The sequence below is a fragment of the Poecilia reticulata genome, chromosome 16, assembly GCF_904066995.2.
Source record: "Poecilia reticulata chromosome 16, P_reticulata-male-v2, whole genome shotgun sequence".
Classification (NCBI taxonomy): Eukaryota; Metazoa; Chordata; class Actinopteri; order Cyprinodontiformes; family Poeciliidae; genus Poecilia; species Poecilia reticulata.
The window spans coordinates 6,950,038-6,971,509 of record NC_088845.1 but is presented as its reverse complement, the minus strand read 5'-3'; the positions used below and the strand labels follow the sequence as shown (position 1 = coordinate 6,971,509).

The window sequence follows — 21,472 nt, the reverse complement described above, 5'->3', positions numbered from 1 at the left end:
TGCTTCTGCTGATTTAGCAGATGCAGATCATCAGAGTTTTATTTAATTTTATTATTTGAATATATTTTGTTGTTTTTTTTTTTTTCTCTCTGATACTCGGATGATATTTTTATGACCATTTTGGAAAATATGGAGTGAGACCCTAATGATTCGGGCATTATTTTCTTAAGAACTATTTCTGGAGTGATTACATACAAAAACCTCAAAGCCAATTGAAAATATTTTTGGGCCTTATTCACCTCTGCCTTACATTTAATTTCAGAAGCTCCTTGATTTTGATTCAAGAAGCAAAAATACTTGATTCAGGAAAAGATTCTGACTAAACAGCTTTAAAAAAAAGCAGAACTAATGTCAAGGCTTCCCTTTGTGTGAGACTGATTCTGAAATGTGACAACTCTCACTGATTTCTTTTAAATATGGACTTGTTTCCAGATTCCAAACAATTTTACATTTTAGCTAAACCACCAAAACACAAACTAACAAAAATGTTTATGATCATAATCAGCTCTGAGATTAATCCTCAGAGCCGATGTGCTCTTGGAAAAACTTCAAACCTACTTCCTCTCTATAAGTGGATGAGTTTTTTTCTCTTTCATATCCAGAATGTAAGCATAGTTAAAGTTAACAATGTGGGAGGTTTCAGAATATTCCAGTGAGGCAGCTAAATGGCCGGAGCCTCTTCTCCCTCTCTGCCAGTTTGACAGTTTAAACATTGAAGCCATTGTGTGGGGCATCACTCCTCTGATGGACCAGGAGCTCTGCTGGCCAAGCTGCCTAATGCCCTGTATCAAGAAAGATCATCATCCCTGTCACGTCCCATTTCTTCTCCCGCCAGCCAGACTGAGCAGCTCCTGGCAAAGTCGGAATGGAAAGCAAAATGCAGCGAGGCTGGCGATATCTCATGAGACGGAGGCGGCGCCGTCGGATGCTCTCACAATGCAACATTTGCCTTTATATTTACATCTAAAGCTCCCAATGCGTCATTTTTCAGGGATTTTTAAGTTTTATTTTCAAATAGCATATAATGCCTCATCTCTGCAGCTGATTAGATTAGCCTATCATGTTAGAAGATAACAGACATTATAGCTCAGATGAACCATGTTGTCTGAAAAGAGGCCTTGTTCTTGCCAAAGCCTTCGCTCTGGACCACTGCAGCCCCTCAGTAAGCCTCCCAACTGGAGGAATTGCCTCTCACTCGATAGCAAGATTTGATGAGCAACCCTACAGCTTAATCCTGCTGGGTTCTCACCACCAAGATGCTTCACAGCACTGTTTGAAATGCTCAACATGCAGCCTGATCCTCAAATGTTGTCTAATTGTTTTGTGTTTTCTTTTTTTTTTTTTCCGCAGTGATTCCCACAAAAAGCCTTTTAAGTCTCGCCACCAAAAGATCAATTATTGGCTTTTCGAGACAATAAAATGCTCCATATGTCGAACAAAGCTGTTATCACAAGGGATTCTGTTTCCTTTAAAGAAAAAAACCACATACAGGATTCATGTCTTTCTTTTATGCTTCTGCCACCTACACAATCACAGCAGGCAGAGGAGATCGTGTAAATGAACTTTCTGATCTTGTTTCTCATGATACTTGCGGAAAAAAAAATAGGATTTATAAGATTTAACTTTTGTAAAATGTAATTCTGATAGACTATAAACATGATGAGGTAGTGGCGCTGCCGGGGCCAAACACCCCGTGGTGTGAGTTTTTAATTTGCCCAGCACAGATGGTGAAGTGACGGGGCACCTCATTCAGAGTGAACACTGTCAACTGGCTCACAGCGAGGAAGGAAACAATCACTTTCCCTCCAGCCTGAGTGTCAGTGCTGCAGAATGCTAACGTTACTGCTGGCTTATTAGTACTTTAGGGCCAAGCCAAAAGCAGCATGCTGCTCACTGCAGTTTAAAGACAACAGAAAGCTTTCGGTTCAGTCGAGACGTGGAGTGTGTCATTGAAATTAATTTGGTTAATAATACAAGGACTGTGGCAGATAATGCCCAGCATGTTTCTTGGCATATGTCTTATTCGTGTGCTTGTCTGCTCCAATGTGACAGTTGGGAATAAGCTTGGATGGTAACTCTTAAATGGATTTCTTTTATGCCGAGCTCTTCTTGTCTATGACGTTACCTGGGCAACATTATCTTTCTTCTGCTGATGTGATGTCTTTCAACATGCCAGCTCTCAGAGCAGATTTTTCTACCAAACGACAAGAACCAAGTAGACAAAAATGTTTTGCAGTCAGTGCAAGAAAAGACGGGAGTTTATATTGGTGGGTAAGACATGTAAAGACAGAATGGGTTAATACAATTATGTGAAAGAAAAATTAAAATTGCGACATATTGTTACAGGCTGGTATCACAGAGCAACAGAGATGATTTGATTTAAAGTAGAAGTAAACCTGATCTATAACCATAGCTGATAAATTCTGAAAAATTCCACCAAAGTGGGTGGAGCCAAGATACACTAAGGGGCGTGGCTACGTGTGTGAATGAGCCGAGGGGGTAAGAACGAGGGACAGCGTAGTGTAATTTGACATATTGAAACATGGAGAGTGTCCAGAGCGACACTGGGAGTTTAACCACAGATCAGGTTTTTGAAATAGAGGATTTTTCATCCCCCTTGTCACGGCAGGTTGAGGGAGGATGTATGAAGCCTAGCAAACCTTAGCCTCATCAGTTGATGCCGCTGGTTCAAGACACCAACTCAACATATTATGCTAAATAATATGCTAACTCACGAGTAATAAAATGCTAACTTGAAAAATACTATTGAACAATACTTGCAGCTCCATATTCTGACTCGCCACGGAGGCATGTGACAGAGTGAGGTGGCTTTATACCTGAACGTCAGGCTGCGATGTGCACATGAACCCAGATATTGGAGAATTAAACTAGTTTACATAAAGATGTCCCCATTTCCACAGGAGCATAAACATAACACTCTTATTGATCAATTTATAAACCTTATCTGGATAAAAACATTTAGTTACTCTTTAATGCAGACATGTTATTGAAGAAATAAACAAAAAAATGTATTATCTGGGTGCATTTTTTGATACTTGAGACCACATGCAATGCACCACATTACCTTGATATACTTCAGGATATACCTGGTAGACCAGGATTTGACAACATCTCACCTTTCAGCCGTGTGCTCTGAGCTCCTTTAGAGGGTCAGGTGAGACAGAAAACTTAGTTCTTCTCTTCTCCTTCATTCACAGATGCCTTTGTTGCACACAAATTTAACAGCCTTATTGAATATTGCACAGGGACCATTTCCTCAGCTTTCTACATTGCAAAATGTAGAAAAATCTAAATTGGTTTGTTTATCTGTAAGCATAAAGGATGTATACTTGGAAAAGAAAAATCTTTCTGAGTTCCATCTGGAATATTTGCTACTACTACTCCTCTTAAGCCCACATCTAACGTGGTTTATTGGTGCTCCTATCAGCTTTCTGAAAGGGACAATTTGCTTCGAATGCTGAGCTGATGTCTGTAACAGCTGCTTATTATTTTACTTGAACGAGTCTGAAACTCATGCATATGCCCCGGTACTAATATTAGACCACCTGCAAGAGTGTCTCCTGTATTAAAGAAACAACTGGTCATAGAGGATTTGTTCTTCGTGCATCTGCAGAGCTTTATTTGTTCGAAAATATAGAAATATCCCATGAAGGTAAGGAGAAAACTTCTGATCTGATCTCATTAACTTCTGCTCTGTGTGATCATCATGTTGCTCATCGTTACAGGGTGAAGGTTTCTTTTCCACTCAGGACTCATCCTCATTTCTCTAAAGTTTATTCTCCACGCTGTGTCACATTTCACTAATCACTCGCTCTGTTGCCCTCCCTTCCTCCTCCTCCCCCTTCGCTACAACCACAGGGAAGACCACACCCACAAGCGCCAGCACCACCCATCATGGGGCGGCATTCCCAAAGGAGGCAGGTGACTCTGAAAGAGGTACAGGTCCTGATCGCCTTCCCCCTGTGGGGGAACAAGGGTCACCTGACTCAGAGCCAATCAGTGTGGAAATGGAGGGTAAGGGGGAGGGACATGCGTCCTCTTTGAACTTTGACCTGCAGGGGATTGCACTGCTGGGCCCTGATCGTCTAATTGCACACTTCTAACCAGACTAACCTAAAAAAAGAAAACTACATAGTGATTCACTCTGGTGCAACAGTTTCCTGTTTACAGCATGTTTTCCTCCTCTGTATCAAGTGAAATATCCATGTTTTCTAAACATATGAAGTTTTTTAAATCATTTTTTAATGAGAGGGATAATGTTGAGTACTAGTGCCCAGAAATCGGCTGCTGTTTTGGGGCCGTTCAGGGATACAAGTGGTGGTATGCATGCTAATGAATGAAAATGTTATTCCAGGGTGAACAATCATTTCGATTAGCTCACTAACACTTAACTCTCAATCTCAGTGAATGGCAGAAAGCATCGCTAATTAACTTTTATCACCCATATACTTCATTAGTCTCAGCGTTACATGCTGAGATGCATCACTTCCCAGCCAGCCTCACTTCCAGCTCAGTGTGTGGAAATTGAAGAGCATATTGTTCACATGCAGAGTTAAACATGACTCCAGAGAAAGCTGACCGTGAGTCCAATGCACTCAAAATTTCCGAAAGGAATCTGGTGCGTTTCAGTGTTTTTAACTCTCGTTCAGCAAATTTCATGATATAAACAGACCTGTGTTGTCTCAAATAAACTCCACTAATCAAGTAGAAGAGACCTCCTTCAAATATTGCAATAAACTGGAAAACAAAAATACCAAAAATTGAGTTTGCTGCTATAAATTTACTAGGGAAACAGAACTACCTGAAATAAAAAAAAATCATAAATGCCACAGACAACAACAAAGATGGTAGCCTTAATTTTGTATTTAGTTGTTGCACCTTTGCAACAGTCGCTGCCAACAAGCGAGGTCTGCACTTCACTACGAGACGTCAGTATTTTCTAACAGCTGGTTTGGCCCACTCTTCCTGTACAAGCTGCTCAAGCTGTCTGAAAGATGTTGCTTCCCCTGTCCTTCTCTATTCTCTATTACGAGACAGTTATACAGAAATATGCTATACTAACATATGTTATTTTTTCTTATGCTTGGCTTAAATCTCTCCTGACTGAATCTTCTTTGTTAATGAAGACAGGAAACCTCCAGAGCTCTGTTGTATTATCTGTACCATAAAGGTGAAAAAAGGTGTTTCATAAAATCGATTACTAGAAGGCTAGGAAGAAAAAAAGAAAGCTTTTAAGAAGAAAATTCAGTAAAAGCTTCTCAACAACCTGGCTCAGTTTAAGACTAAATTTGTGTCGAGATGTTGCTGCAGTCCACCAAAAGTCCATTGCATTGAATAATAAAGCACCTTTGCCAATTTGAGGCCAAATATTGGACTGCTCTGTTATAAACTAAACATTAAACATTTTTGTCCGTAGCTACTGTGACATTAGCAAGTTTTTTTTACCTCAATAAGATTATATTGAGAGATATAAACTTTTTTGGCCTCTTATTTCAGCGTTTACAGGTCTTATTGCTGCTGTGTGGACACACAGACCATGTCACAAGACCACAAACCTCAGCAAATAAAAGAAGCTCTCATTCACACAGACGGCCTATGTGGCTGTAATGTTGAGTTTCTAAGACCTAAATAAGAAAAGTCCGTAACAAATAAATAACCAGCAGGAATCTGAACCCAGCAGTCAGAAAACATGAGTGCAGGGAGAGTGTGGGATAGGATATAGTGTACGCAGCAGTGCAATCTATTTCTGCCAGAGACTGTGACACTGGCGCTTCAATCAGGAGAGCCGGATGGCTGTGTTGATAATCAGGGAGAGGCGCTGGGCTGGAAGGAACAGCATCCATGTTCTAAGAGGGATTCCTACCCTGCTATTTTCTTGTCCGTTTTTTAACCAGATAACATTTCAACAGTGTCACACGTCTCTGAGCAGAAACAAGGTGGCCCAGTAGGAAGCACAGAGTGGACAAGCCCCAAAAAATAGAACAACCAGCTGGTCAAGGGGAAAAACATTCCTGAAAATAAAAGTTGCCCAGCACTGCAGTCAAATGAGGCTAAAATGACCACTGTGGTAAAACAGCGAAACATTGTAACCCTTTTATCGTAAAAGTTGTAACATAAATTGACTTTCATAATTAGATTTTAGAATCTACTCTTAGTAGTGTAAACTGTAAGCAGATTCACAGAGTGATTTGTCAATAAAATAAAAAACTATAAAGTGGAAAGTTTTGCTTCTTATCTGTCCCTTTTTGGTGTAGGATAAACTGTGGCTGAGAAGATAAAGAGATGGTAGTTATAAAAATGGAAATGGAGCAACTCGTCTCTTCAGTACATAAAAAACTTAATCCTCAGCCTGATTGTGTCAATATTATTGAAAATGTCCAAATATGCACAAGATACAAATAAAAAAAGAAACATGCTTAAAGATTAAAAGAGGATCAAAATAGATTAAACAAGATGACTTTATCATTTAACTTAGATTTTAAGCTCTGGTGTTTCTACTATGCTTAACTTTTCCCAGGGAGCCGTAATTCTTGACTGAAAAATGTAGTTGTTGAATTGATTATCAGCCTATTAGTGACAACCACGTTTCCAGACTGCTAAATTCTCTCTTCACTCTTTAGAGTCAAAAACATCCTGTCATCTCTCAAGGGTAAAAAAATATTCACTCAAATGTGTGAACTTGCTTTATGCCATTTCAGCACCTTATACAACATTCAATGAACCAAGATACAAATACAGACATCTACATTTATTGTAGGAGTACCAGTATAAATACATGAAGCTCAAATGCGCACAGCTGCTTTATGTTATGTAAAGGACTGCAAACATAGAGGAAAGGCCAGGAACCTGCTGACTTGCTGCTATTTAGAAAAAGGCCAGAAGTCAGTTTGCAGTAGAACTGCTTCTGACTGGGGAATACACCCACCTGTTCACTTTGTGTGAACCCAGAAACCTGCGCATTAGGACTTAAAAGTTTTAGCGCTCTCTGGTTCAGTCATTCCCTCTGTCTCCAAACCTCTATTAGGATTTAACTTTTCCCTTCCCTCCCTCTATCTGGAGTTTAGATGAGCAAGCGTCAATTAGACTGGACAAAAAAGGGATTAGCTGCTAATTTATCTAACCAGCAATAGAGAGATAATGATGATGATGATGATGATGATGGAGACAAGTCAACCTTGTGCTTTCTGTCTCATTAAAAGAGTAGAGAAGGAAAGCCGGGAGTGAACTCAGTCTGAACCTTTTCATGAGGAGAGTCTGGTTTCCTGAGGGGGGACATTGATGCCAGCCAGTCTTCTAAAGAGTTATTTATACATCTAAAGACCATGGCAACAGACACAGCCTGGATCATCAGTCACTTAGCTGAGACTGTAGATCCCCTCTAACCACCCTGAAAATATCTAAAACTTTCAGTCTCATCAGGGAAAAAGGCACCAATTTGTGTGGTTTTCGATGTGGTGTCTCCATTTGAAGAACCTGTGGCGCTCACATGGTCTGACAAATAAAACAGCCTACCGTGAATTGTTGGCAGTACCTTTACTTAATGTTCAGGCTGGTTTTAAGATTTAAAAAAATGTAGCAACAAAAACAAGCTTTAATTTTGCTTTAATCATGTTCCCAGGAGAAATAAGCCCACAGCATTACAGATCTTCCACCATGCTCAACAGCCAGCATCGGGTGTTTTTTTCTTTTTCTGTTGCCAAACCCAGCTGAGGGTTTTGTTGCCAAATAGCCAATTTTTTATCTTTCAGGAACATTTAACAAATCACACATTTACATTTGTGATGGTAGGACAGAAAAGGTTGTTTCCCGACATAAATTACAAGCAACAGATTGAAATGTAAATGTTATTTAATGGTTATTATCAAGACTTGGTGACTTGTGTCACATCATATTCATACCCCAGGATGACAAATATTAACACATTACTAATTAGAAGTTAGTAAAACTTCTGATCAGATTTAAAAAGAAATTATGGATTGAAGAAAATTCATCAGTTAAATGTATTTTAAAAAGTTTGTATCTACTATTGTAACATAAATAAATCTGTAAAGAAATAAAAATGAATTTATTTTAATATAGCGCTAAAAGAAATTGCTCACCCTAACCCCATAAGTCCACATTTACAGCAGTTTTGTTTTTTGTGTCATAGTCCCTTTAAGATAAGCTTCTACCTCTCAAAGTGCTCAGAGTAAAATTGAATGTTAAAATATTTAATACAGTTTTAAATCTTAGAAGCTCATGATACATATTCTGAACATGTTCATTATGGTAGTTAAATGAAAATCAAATCAATTTCACCAAGCTTATCCATCCACACCGACCCACTGACAGTCTCCTCTACATGATTTATCACAAGCCAGCCCTGATGTACAGACGTACGTCTTACTCCTGAAACACCTCTGCTAATGTGAGCCACCCAAATCATCATCCGCAGTATTATGGTGCCCATTAAAGGCCGTGCAGCACTGGAGCACTTTCCATCCGTGCAGCTCAGCCTCAGCAGTTTACATTTTATTATAAATGGCATCTGCAAAAGCACAACTCAAGACATGCAGTAAAAACTAACCTAAAAAGCATCGCACATATCAAGCTCTTCATTTTCCATAATAGCCACTAAAATAGTTTTTTATGTCAGCTATTTAAACCCAGGTCTGAGTGTCGCTGAAGTCCGCAGGGCCCACAGTGATCAAATCCACCTCTGCAGAAGTCCCGACCCTTCGCTCTGACCCCCTTACTCTTCAATCAGTCTCACTGACCTCTGGGGAGTGTCACTCCCACTTCATCTGCCTGTTTTCCGTTTCTTTCTTTCGTTCTGTTTTTAGTTGGACTAACCCTTTTAAGTGTACCTGCCTCCTTTGTTGAATTGACTGTCACTGAACCTCTCCTTCATCTTTTTTATAATCTGCCTCACTGAGTTTACAGCCGGTGGTTGAAACTGTGCAGCTGCTTTCTGCAAGTTTCTCCATCTCTTAAAGCTGCAGTTCACTCTGAAGCAAACACTGTACGGCAAAATTTTGATTCTTTTTATTACTTTTCTAATTTTTGTGTGGTATTTATTGGTGCTCAAGTTTAAGGAGAGTGGCTTTGGCATGAACTGCCTCTTTAAGTTGGTTGGTGCAGCCACAGTTTTTCCAGTGCCACTTTTTGCTCTTTGAATACAAATAATGACAGCCAAAGTTGCACTGGAAGCAGTTTGTTTGGCCAACCACTGAATGGCTAAATAAACAGCCTATCTATCCTTTCATTTATGGTTTCAGCTGCATGTAGTAATAATATTAAAGGACTTTGCATGTGCTTCTGTTAGTTTATTGCCTTATAAATGATAACTGTACATTACCAATATGTAATGAGGCACACAATTAAAAAAAACCAAGAGATGTTTTATCGAAGTAATGACAGTTTAATGAAATTTAGTGTGCAGTCTGTCCAGACAGCTTTCAGAGGTTTATTTTTACTTTCAAACATTGAAAACTATAATACATTCAAGTTTGGTGTCAACTTGAATTGAATAATCAATATCCCAAATGTTTAATGAATAAAACCTGAAAGGTCTGAGATTTTTCTAATTTTGGGGATTAACAAAGATTACCAAACCAACCAGGACACTGCCTCTTTAAAAGTGATGTCCTACTTAAAGCAAAGATATGCCTTGCAAAAAAAATCTCAAATTTTTAACATAATTGCAGACTTTAATGGATCTTTTAAAGATTGTAAGAGGTAGTTGAACCTTCATCCCAGTCAAAATTGTTTTCAATCAATCAACATTTATTTGTATAGCACGTTTCAGCAGCAAGGCATTTTAAAGTGCTTTACACCATTAAACACAAAAACACAGAGTCATGTAATTAACAATCAAAAACATTACATTTCCTGCTGAGTCGAAGTTCTGCGCTTATGGGTTCCTCATCAAAAAATTAAATAAAAATAGCAGAGGGGACTCCAACCCGCATCCTTGTTTGCGACCGCAAACAGGTTTTCAGCAGTGCATTTTATTTAGCACCGTTCAGCAGTTTCCCAGTCCCTATTAAAGAGGAGCTTCTCCACAGCATGATGCAGCCACCACTATGCCAATAATGACAATAGGCCATCATTTCTAAAAATATACCAAAGTATACAAGTTATCTGAAAGGATGTAGATGATGAAAAACCAAAGACAGACCAACAACAGATATCAGGTCTTTATGTAATGTTCTCTAACAAACGTCTGCAACTTTAAACACAGCAGCTGCATTCATAATGACATTAAATTACTCAGTAATTTGGTGACTTCTGAAGGCAATTTGTTGCACTGAATTGTAGTCGGTGGTTTTAGAGAAAAGAGTGCTGCATAAGAGACGTTCCACACTTCTCAGATTTGTATTTGTAAGACCTTTAAAATCCAATTTCCCTTTTCCTACTTTACAAGTTTGCACTAACTTGCACTGGTCTAGCACTTAAATTAGCAGTAAAATGCATTGAAGTTTGTGGCTGTAGGGTTACTAAATGTGAAGAAGTTGAAGAGGTGTGAATCCCTTAGCAAGGCACGCCATCCATACAGAAACTTTATTTACTATAGTTCAGATCATCAGATACTTTAGCGTGGCTAATTTACCAGTATTTAATCAAATATGTAATGAAATATTTACTGTGTATGCATGAGCACACACCAGAATTAAATGAGGTGTTGATTACAATAATTTTTCAATCGGAATGGATGTGTTCAATTTCACCATATCACCCTTACTTGCGTTCTTATTTTTTAGAACTGCATCTAAGTGGCTGATCACTGAGGTGGAATATTATGCAAATTCCTAATAAAAGTGTACATGATTGAATTTACTAAGTCAACAGCCAGAATCCTGCACATGTGCAGCTTATACTCTCTGTGTAAGTGAGAGTATTTTCACACTGCCACACAGCTTTTTTCTGGCGTTTCTGCAAACACTCAAGTTGGTTAAAACTGTTGCCTTTACCATGTTGCTGGAAGTTTTGCTAACTTTTTTTTTTGTTTTTTAAACTGGGGTTTAAAATAGGAAACATGCTCATTTGTTAGAATCTTCAACCTCAGGGTCTCCTTCAACAATTAAATAGTTTTTTTTCCATGTGTGGGACAAATAAATCTTCAGCATTAGCAGGCGGAGGGGAAAAAAAACACTTATATGCAAAGCCTGGGGCTATATTGTTTCTCCGGCTTCTCGTTGGGATGGAGTACCCATTAATGGAACAATCACTTCTTTGGTAAGCTTGCAGAAGCAGAATCTAATTAGAGCTTATTTTGGAACATCCTCACTTCAGTTGTAAAAATAGAACCCAAATTGCTCTGCAGGTTTCACATCATTTAAACACACCCCTGGGACAAGACAGGAACAATCTAAGACTTGTGTGTGAACCAGAATGTTGTCTTTTTTTTCTGGGAATCTTTACTGTGTTCAATATTCAGAACTAAGCAATATTTTAAACTCCAGTTTGATGGACGTGTGAAGCTTTATTGTCCTTCAAAATGCAAAAAAATGTCCCCACTATTAAGCAAGCATGACACTTCAAATTTTTCTAATTAGCTGTAATTGGTGTCACAGATGAAAGAGCTTCTGGCTGCTGTATTGTTAATGAAGTCAATTAGGGAGCTTGCAAAGACAGCAGTCATTTATTTTATCACACATTTTGGTAATTCCATTGTACTTTGTTTTTAGATTTCATCACCTGCAGATTTCCATTTAGAGAAACCTACACCAATTAGTGAAGCGTGGCACAACGTTCCACTGCTGTGGAAACCCTTCCTCTTCACATAGCCTACCGCGCAGCCTATTTTTATCGGTGTGGATGCAGCCACAGAGTGCTTGTCGTCCTACGGCGCTATGGAAATTTTAGTATTTTTTTTCCTGATAGTGGATCACAGTTGCTGCAGAGCACCTGGGTTCAAACCCCAGCTGAGTGACTGTCTGTCATTCACCTCATCAAGTCTCTCTGCTTCTCACGCTGCCTCAGCCCTTAACCTCTTCTGCTTTTAAAACCTCCTCCTTGCCCTCTTTTGTTCTCTGTTCCTCAGGTTGCCATCTTCACTCTTTTTTCATTATTTTTGCTTCCGCTCCTCTGTTTCTTGGCTCTGTGAGTCCGCTCACATTCGCGTCGCTCTTAAACCAATGTTGAATTTCATCCCTTCATCTCTTCCTTCTGGCTGTTTCTCTCAAACCGTCCCTGCTTTGCTTCAACTCACGCAGCCCATCTGTCTTTTTCACCTTTTGGCAGACTTGGATATTGCTATTTTAAACCTTCACTGAGCAGAGACCATGTTGAGTTGACACTGAAATATCATAATGATAGTATAGGAACTGACTCACAAGCTGTGTAAACACTGATTGAACCTTGTGAAATTAGTGTAAGAAATGGCATTGAATATGGCCTCAAAGTGATAATTTAAGGGAATAAACAGATTTAGAAAATTATATACAGTGGCAGTGACTTTTATGGAACTAACCTTTAAATACATTTATTTCGTGGGGGAAAAATACTATCTTAGGAAATAATCTTTTTTCATAAAATAATTGCATCGGCCTTTTTCTTCAAGTAACTGGCCACAAAGCCAGTGAGGATCTATACTCATCCTTCCACCACCTTCAGTTTGCAGGATGATGAGGAAGGTTAAATAAAATCAATTTAAAAATACTTAATTGATTCTAAAGGGAATATTAATGCCATCATAACTCATGTAATGCAGTATCTTCAAGGATATGCTGTGGATGGGGATGCTTTGGGCAGGAAGGATCTCCGTTAGCAGTCAGTCTTGCAACAAATCTGAAGGGGCCTCTGACTGAAGACTGTTGCTGTATGATGCTCTTAAGACATGCTAACAGCTCAGGATCCAGACAACAGATATATTTCACAGTAACGGGTCCTGCCAACACCATCAGTTGTTGGCAAGCACTGCTAATTCACTTCATTTGCTTTTGTTGCTCCTCGTTAAATCTCTGGTCTTGGAAAACCGGGCGGAGAGATGTTTGGAGTCAGGGATGTAATCCGTGCCTAAAAAGACATCTAAAGCCCACCATTAAGAGAGATGAGTGGCTTTTTCCGATCACAAGATCTCCATAACAACCACTTGATGTTAGGGGAGGCATGAAAGTTTTTTGTTTTTTTTGTTTTTTTCTTGTCCTACCATAACAAATATAGATGTTGGGAGTTTGCTAAAGACTACGGTTCACTAAGCACTTCAGTTCAGTTCAAAATGTTATCGACCCTCAGGGATATCGTTGGTTTGCAGCAGTGATTAAGATGAGACTGAGATTGAACTTTTCAATAACACTGCAGGGGTTTTGGATATGAAAAAATAATTAATTTATTGGAAATCAATTCATACCCGCTGTTCAGCATAAGGAATGATCTGTCATACTGTGGGCCGGTTTCTGATTCAAAGGTCCTGAAAACGTCTGATAGGATTGTATGGCCACATCAACAGGTAGTAATAACCAAACCTGACATTTGTTAAAAAAAAAAAAGAAAAAAAAGCCATTTCTTGGGATGTTTATTTTTTACATCTACACTCAGTTTAAAAGTTGAACTTTTTTCTATATTTTCCAGCATATAAAAATTGGCTGCAGTGAAAGATGAATATATCTTAAAGAAGGGTGCCAAAATATGTGACCAGAGCCGCATGTGTACTGTGTGAAAACATAGGTGGCAGCTCAGAGAATGCAATGTTAGTAGATAAACGTGGCTATTACTTCCATAGCGCCAGCTAGCTGCTTTCCTCACTCCCAGGGTATTAATTTCACTGTGGCTGGTGGCACCATATGTCCCACATAGCCCTTGATGGAGTCATCCAGCCTGCTCATGAAACATGTTGTGACAGGCTGTTCATAAGCTTGGGTTTTGTTTACCTCTGCTGCGTGTTTCACCCCCTCCTGTTGTGCCACTTGAGTCATAGCCTTCAACCAGGAGGAACACCTCAACGGGCCTGTAGCTACAGTTTAGGGAGGTGGTGCTGAGGTCCAGTGGGAGCAGATGACTCACAGAGCCCAGGGAGACGTCAGGGTGACTAAAGCCAGGCACACACTGAGACGAGAGCAGATTTTCACCATCTCATGCGGTCAGCATCACCGCCGGCACCCCGATCAGTTAGATCTAAAATCTTTGAAGCTCAGAGAGGCTTCAGAGCTGATTGGTTGCTATTGTAATGAGGCAAAAATCATGCAAGATTAAAATTTGATGTATTAGTATTCTCATCATCAGCATCACTCTTGATGGCACTTCACTCCTTTCAGTACAATTATGATTTATGACTTCTTAATGTGGGGCAGTCATAGGAATACATGACCCAAGAATTCTAAACTTTTAATTAAACTTTCTGTTTAAATCATTCATTCAGAGGTGGCAGTGCATGGCAACATCTTAGCTGGAAAGCACCTGATGATTAGATTTCCATCACATCTTAACACCACGTCATCTGCCAAATTAAAGCCCTCTTGTCTTGCCGTATTGATTATTTCAAGGGTGTCAGACGCCGTTTGTTGGAAAAAATGAGATTAGATTTGATCTGTTTGTACGTTTGAGAGTTTGAGAGTTAAAGGAGTTGTATCAAGTCGAATGAGTCAAACATTCTCTGTTCAGCATCTCAGATGCATGCAAATGTTTGGGCATCTGGCAGGCAAAGATTTCACCGCAATTTGGAGTCGTAAAATAAAAGGAATTGACATACAAAGTATATACATCCCACAAATATTTACAAGTTCATGCATATGCATATGTCTTCAACCTTTTGGTGGTGAAATGAGATTTTGTTTAAATCTTCATTCAGTTCATACAACTGACCATTTAAAGTAGTTTTCTGTTTTACACATAGGCAACTTTCAGAAAATGTGATTATCTGACTCCAATAAAGAAGCAGGAAGTCCATGGCCTCTTTGCTTTTTTTGTCAGAGATCATAAGTGGTCATATTTCATTAACAGGCCCACACAGGTGGGCAAAGGAAATACAAACAAAACAAAATCAACGTCAAATTTAGCTGTACATATTTTATATTTTTCCACAGAAATGCAAAGCTCAAGCTGAATCAAGACCACACAAAAAGCAACCCTAGTCTCTTTACTGTAAAGATTTAAATATTTAGGCATATCTGACCTTCATCGACTGGACATCAGGAGTAATCATGACTTTTATCCTCGTAGCAAAAATCAAACATGTATTAGGAAGAGAGGAGCTCAAAACTGTATGCAGAAAACGTGGATTTTTTTATTAGTGCAACACTTTTGAAACTGTAAAGCATAAATGTTAAACAGCTATGCCTTCGAATGGTGTTTCAGCCAGTGGGACTAGAGCACTGGACTAGTTATTTTTAAGAAGAAAGAATCGATTAATATAAAAACAATCTGGCATATATTCTACATGAAAATGTCAAATATTTAGCAAATGAATATCAAGTTATCAGTGAGGGTAATTTTGACTAGTCCAAATTGTTCCATCCTTTTAAGTCATTTATAAGTCAATGTTGTCACTGCTTAACATTTTAAATGAATTTGTATTTGTTTGTTACATATCCAACAAACAAATTCATTATAATTCACATAATGAACATCCTTTGGATAAAGACTAATTTACTCTTCATTGGCACGTTAAACCAGTTTGCCAAAAACTGATATGCAATCAGATAATTAATTCTACAATTTTTCTTAGGTTTTGTGAGCTCAAATAAGATTTCCAAATAAATGAGACATTTATTTAACGGGAAGTTTGTGTTACTTATTGAAATAAACACATTAAAGTCTAATGCAGACCAAATTATCAAACTACCCCCACCATCATCATTTTATGCATCTCATAAGGTATCATTAGACTTAATTGTTTTCTGTTTTCTTCTGCAAAGCTTTCATTAACTGTATATTTTTTTTGTTTGCAACACCTGCATCCCTCCTCCCCCTTCCCATCTCACTGCTTCTCCGCCAGCCTCCTGCTGCAGACTAATCAGTTTCACAGAAACTGTCATTAAGGGTGGAAAGGAGGGCCTGACACCACAGATGGCAGCAGCCTTTTGCAAATGAGCTCTGATTATGAGAGGTGGCAGGTTTCACTCTTCTCAATCATCTCTGCCTTTCACGCCATTAGGCAAACACAGTGCGAGGGTCACAACAGCCCAACACATTTACATGGTAGATTTACTTCATCTCAGTAGCCTTGAGATTTTAGTGCAATGCTCCACAAATGCCCCAATGACTTTAAGAAAAGTATAACAACCTCATTTTAGTCCATGTTGGCAAAGTCACCACACTCTGTGAACTATTGGACGAAGCTGTTATTTTTGGCTCGTTCATCATAACCAGGTGCTCTCGGTCCTGATCCTCACATTGGAAATCAGTCTGTGAAAATGACATTAGGTTCCTGCTGCTGTGCTTTCATCAATATTTAAAGCTCTAACTCATCTCAAAGCTAATTTCTCTCCAGCTGAGGAGCTCTTAGCCTCTGCCAGTCTGAAGGGAAGCACTGTTCCTAGAAAAGCAGGTTGTATTGATCTGTTAACAGTTGAAGGAGAAGAGGCCAGAAGTTAGTTCAAACACCTGTCCCTTGCTGTTTCTCACATACAGAAGCCCTTGTAAATACAGCCGGTCTGTCCCAGTTGAAATACTAAATCTTCAGAGTTTTATTTCTTTTTATTGTATTTTATCTCAATCTGAAATGACTTTTTCTCAATTGTTTTTCATTTTAAAGGTGTGAGACGACCCCCAGAGCTGGACCGAACCAATCACAGCGTCCATTACACCCTTTTGATCGCTTGTGTTTTGGTGGCCTTCGTCCTTGGAGCTTTTGTCTCTGGGTTTCTCGTCTCGTGCTACTGTAACCACACAAGTCACAAGTCCAAAAAATTATCAAAGGATCCAGAAGCCCCAATCCCACATGCTCTGTCTCTCCGGAGTCTGGCCAAGCTCAATGGTCTCCTGGACAGCCAGAGTAAAGAAGACAAGTTGGAGGTATCATCTCCAAAGATCTACAACTCCTTATTTACCAATGGTAAGGAGCATCACCCAGCAAGGAGATTTGGTCATCATGGAATGACAATGGGGGATCTGGTTCATCCTCACCATCATCACCTCCATCCTTCCTCAGAGCTATCTGGTTTACCTACACCAGACTCAACCCCAGAACTCCCCATTAAAAGCATGAAAGCCTTTAAGAACCAGTGGGAGAAGAACCAGAACTGCAACAATGCAAAGGAACCAAAGTCTCATAACATAAGCTCCAGGCCCAGTTCAGCCCTGCTTCCCCAGCAGGTTTTCCCTTACTCCCATGGCCTGTCCAACGGACATCCAGTAGTTGGTCACCTGCATCCTGAGGAACGCAAAATCCACAATGTTGAGCGTGTTTTAGCTCAGCCTTACCCCAGCTACCCTCAGAAGGTGATGGAGGTTACGTCTCTGGATGAGCTGCTGAAACACATTCATGATCCAAACGGCAGCAAGACCTCTCAGTTAATGAGCCCATCAGGCCTGATGGCCAGTGGAGGTGGTGGACAACTCGTCTTTGCCAACCGAATTCAGCCTCAGATTCCTGAGACAGAATCGGCACCCTACTACAGCTCATCCACCCTTCCCCGGGACAGTCTCACCCGCCGCATGGATGTTCCTCCTGACATCCCCTCACACCATCAGTCCACTTTGGAGCGGAGGCACTCCTCCCAGCGGCACTCGCTGATTTCTGCAGCTACCAAAATGCCCAGTGTAGGTGCAGTAGGCGGCGGAGGAATGATTCCCCGCCAGCACAGCTTCAGCCAACGAAGCGGCGGACCTCACCAGCCGCCACCACTTTTGGCACGAATGAACTCTACAGGGAGCGCTTGCGAGATTCACTATCCCCTCATCCCAAATGGGTACCTCGCACGCCAGCATAGCTATACTGGTGAACAGCACGATATCCAGCACCGAGGCGCAATCGTCCGCCGGTCAACCTCTCTCAAACCGGATGTCCCTCCAAAACCCCTGTTCATACCTGCCACATCCCCAGTTAACGAACAGGGCAAGTACAACTACTGAGAAAGGAGCCTCCTGGACTAGAGGAAGTTGCTCTCATTATGTCATCCGTGAGGAACTTCTCTTTGTTGAAATGCTCTGGGTTTGAGGTTGCAGACCCTGATCAGACAATACAACAAATTGCGTGGTAGCAAGTCTCACTGTGGACAAAAGCCTCAACCAAACTTATTTCTGCTTTTTTCGTTTTGTTTTGTCCAACAAATATCTTTGTACCATATTGGTATTGTTCAGCTTCTTGCTAATTATAGAACTGCCGACCTTGGTGACGTGATGCCACCTTGTTATATTAGGCTGCCAATGTCCTCAATGTGGATTTACAATGCAACTCAGCTTTTGGACAAGTTGATGAAGGACAAAACTTGACTCATCACTCATCCTGAAGACTTAAAAGCCAGAGGCTCCTGCAATGCTTCAGTTCATGCTTTTGCTTAACCTTTTTTGATGTAGTGTTTGTATCCAGTCCCCTCCCACCCCACCCTCGAATGTGTTTATATTATGCATGTGTGTGTATATACAGTATATGTGTGTTTATATCCACACTGTATATGTATACATATACATATGCAGTATTTGTAACCTGTGGTGAAAATTCAACAAATTCCCCTGAAAGTATGTTTGTCTTTGCCTTACTTGTACACTCTGTTTGGCCATACCAAACCTTCTCGCCTAGAAATAAATGGGAGACACCAAACCTTGCCGAAACAAAATTCGACAGCTGGTTGAAGATACTTTAGCCATGCACATACAATGAAAATACATCTCCATACCAGATTCCCTTGACTTATTTCCCCTCATTTTCTTTTCTCAGCTGATGTCATGTCAAAAGTGACAAACTTGGGTCCATTAATGTTCCTAAGGATGTTTCATTAAGATTGGTGCTTAAAAAAAGGAATATAAACAAGACTACATACTTTTGGACCTAGAAAACATGACAAACATGACACAGCGCAACAACAATGGACTCCAGTTATTCTAGGTATTAACTTTGTGGCTATTGGTTGTAAATAAAGAATTAATTACTAGCCAAATTTTAACTGTATGTGTAAATGTGTGCCTTATTTAATAATAGTGTGTTAACTGGGGTTGCGGGAGGGTTAACGCAAGGGGCTCAAATGGCTACTATGCTACAGTATATTGTAGGTGTTTGATTTTCTACCGTTGCCACTATTGTTTATGTGAAGAGTTTCATTCCAGAATGAAAGATCCAGAATATATTCTTGTCACCTAATTGGACAAAACCTAAAGGTAGTGATAAATTCTTAGTAACTGTCTTATGTTTTGCATATTTGGAGTAATATTTTTTTTACCCAAGACTTATTTTGAAAACGTGCCATTTTTAATTTGAAGATGTATAAACAAAAGACAATATTTTTGCACTCATGCAGTGTTTTGGAATGAAACGGCTTCATTTTGTCCTGATTTTTCTCTCTTAAATTGTTGGACTTGGAGGCTTGTTTTGGAGGAGTGTTGGGCAAAGATAATGCACAGCCTGAGACTGAAGACATTCATGTTTGACTGTCTATGTATTGGGTCATCTTTCCTGTAAGTGCCATTGCTTTAAGCGTTTGTTTTTTTGTGTGTTATTTTTTTAAGTTTAAAAAGGTGAAGTTCAAAGTTCCACATATAAGCCCATGAACATCAATTTCTGTGGCATATCTAGGTTTAATGTAATGTTTTATTTCCCAAACATATTTATTCTGGTTGAAAGTAATAAGTTTGGATTTGCCCAGTGGGAATCCTAGAAAATATGGAGGGGCCTAACAATTATGGTGATGACAAGGAGTCTTTCCAACCTCAAAGACTTTGAGCTCATCACCAAAGATAATTTACCAAAATAACACAGAAATCCTGCTGTAATCCCAATAAGGATTATTTTATTGAACTTTGAGAATGTTGGAAATATCTTTTGGTTTCCTCAGTTAAGTTTAATTGTCTTCTTCTTGAAAGAAAACTTCTTGGTTGAATCCAAATAATTCTGAATCTAAATCTGCCAGGGGTATGAATAATTTTGAGCCATAATAAGGCAACAATAGAAGAAGCCACAGGTATCTCATTTGGTTAAACATAAAGTTGAGACTTTCTGATTCTGTTGAGCATTTAGCTTTTATTTGTGAAACAGCTGTTTTCCAATGTCCTGTTACTGTTTTTTTCTTTTTCATGAAAATAAGAAAACAGCTCCACAGCTTCTTCAGGTTTAGATTTTTGTGTCATCTTTAAAAATGCAGAGAAGAATCCCACAGAAGTGCAACACTCTCTGATCCGACAAGCTGAGATTGTTCCTTGTATAAACTGCTGGGAATTGTTTGGGATACATGCTGCCAAAAGTCTTTCTTGTTTTGAGGGTTTACATCAGAAAGAGTGCCGCAGTTCGACTCTGCCTCAGATATATCAACCCGTCCAAACCCGCCACTGATGGACCTTTCAGAAAAGTCCCTGCACTCAAGGTTGACTGAAACCATGATCAGTTTCGTAAAAATTATCAATGTGCCATTTACCGCCTCAAAGATGAATGTTTTCTGACTGAGTTAAGTTTGCTATGGAAAATGAAACCGGAGAGGCAGAGTTTAATATTTGTACCAATTATTCTGTAAGATGAAAGAAAAACAGGGCTCATTTGGATATCATTAAACACCATTTCAAACAACATATGATAGGATAATAACAGGAATTGTGGCAGCTACACTGCTGAAGTGAAACTGTTATGTTTTTTTTTTTTTTAAACCTGCTGGTCATAGGTTGAATGAAAAGTGGAAGTCTCACCTCTAAAAGCTCTGTCAGTATTTGATTTTGTGTAAATACATTATCTCTGGGCGGGATCTCATTTCAGTATTATGTTTTTCTCTTTGATTTCCAGGCTATGCCTCTTGACTTCTTATAAATTTGGTCTCACAGAATACCATTATATGTCTCTTATAATAGGAATAAATAAAATGCTAAATATGACTAATCTCTTCAGTGTGAATGTGTCAGAATAATGCTTGTAAGATGCCTCTAGGTGATGCCTACACAGTCTGCAATGTCACACAATGGAGCCTTTTAGTCCCAGAGTATCATGTCATCTGCGCTCTAAAGGGACAATGCTCATAAGCACAACACTGAATCATGATTATCCTTGAAAAGGTAAGTTTTGTCCTCTTCACATTTACTCTGTTCTGTCTGGATTAAACTTTTGGTAAATATAACTGAAACATTCTGCAGATGAAAGCAGAGATGACACTACCACGGCATTGAAGACGGATCCAATACATTTCCCTTCTAGCTCCAAGTTGGCTTTATAAAGTTTACATTGAAGTGAACCATTTGTGTAAGTGTTTCTTAGCTTGTTATCAATGTTACCATTTCTAAGAACACATTTTGTCTTTGTCGATAGCAGGGATCTCAAACTGCAGTCCTCGAGGGATGGTTTCTTGCAACTTTTAGATGTGTTGCTCAAAGAAACCCAAATCAAATGGGTGGATTA

General features: G+C 39.4%; 1 protein-coding gene across 3 annotated transcripts in view; it reads left to right on the top strand.

Annotated features, from left to right (window-relative positions):
* Nucleotides 1-20,955, top strand: part of sema6cb (semaphorin 6Cb) — a 163,273-nt gene extending 142,318 nt beyond the window's left edge. The window contains exons 21-22 of one of the 3 annotated variants that reach the window (XM_008430892.3): nt 3,880-3,957; nt 16,697-20,955. In XM_008430892.3, the coding sequence (XP_008429114.1) occupies nt 3,880-3,957; nt 16,697-18,015 (1,397 nt within the window). In that variant the 3' untranslated portion in view covers nt 18,016-20,955. Of the gene's footprint in view, nt 1-3,879; nt 4,036-16,696 lie in introns of all 3 variants that reach the window. The other 2 variants (XM_008430890.3, XM_008430893.3) reach the window with 2 other exon arrangements.
* The last annotated feature ends 517 nt before the right edge of the window (nt 20,956-21,472 follow it).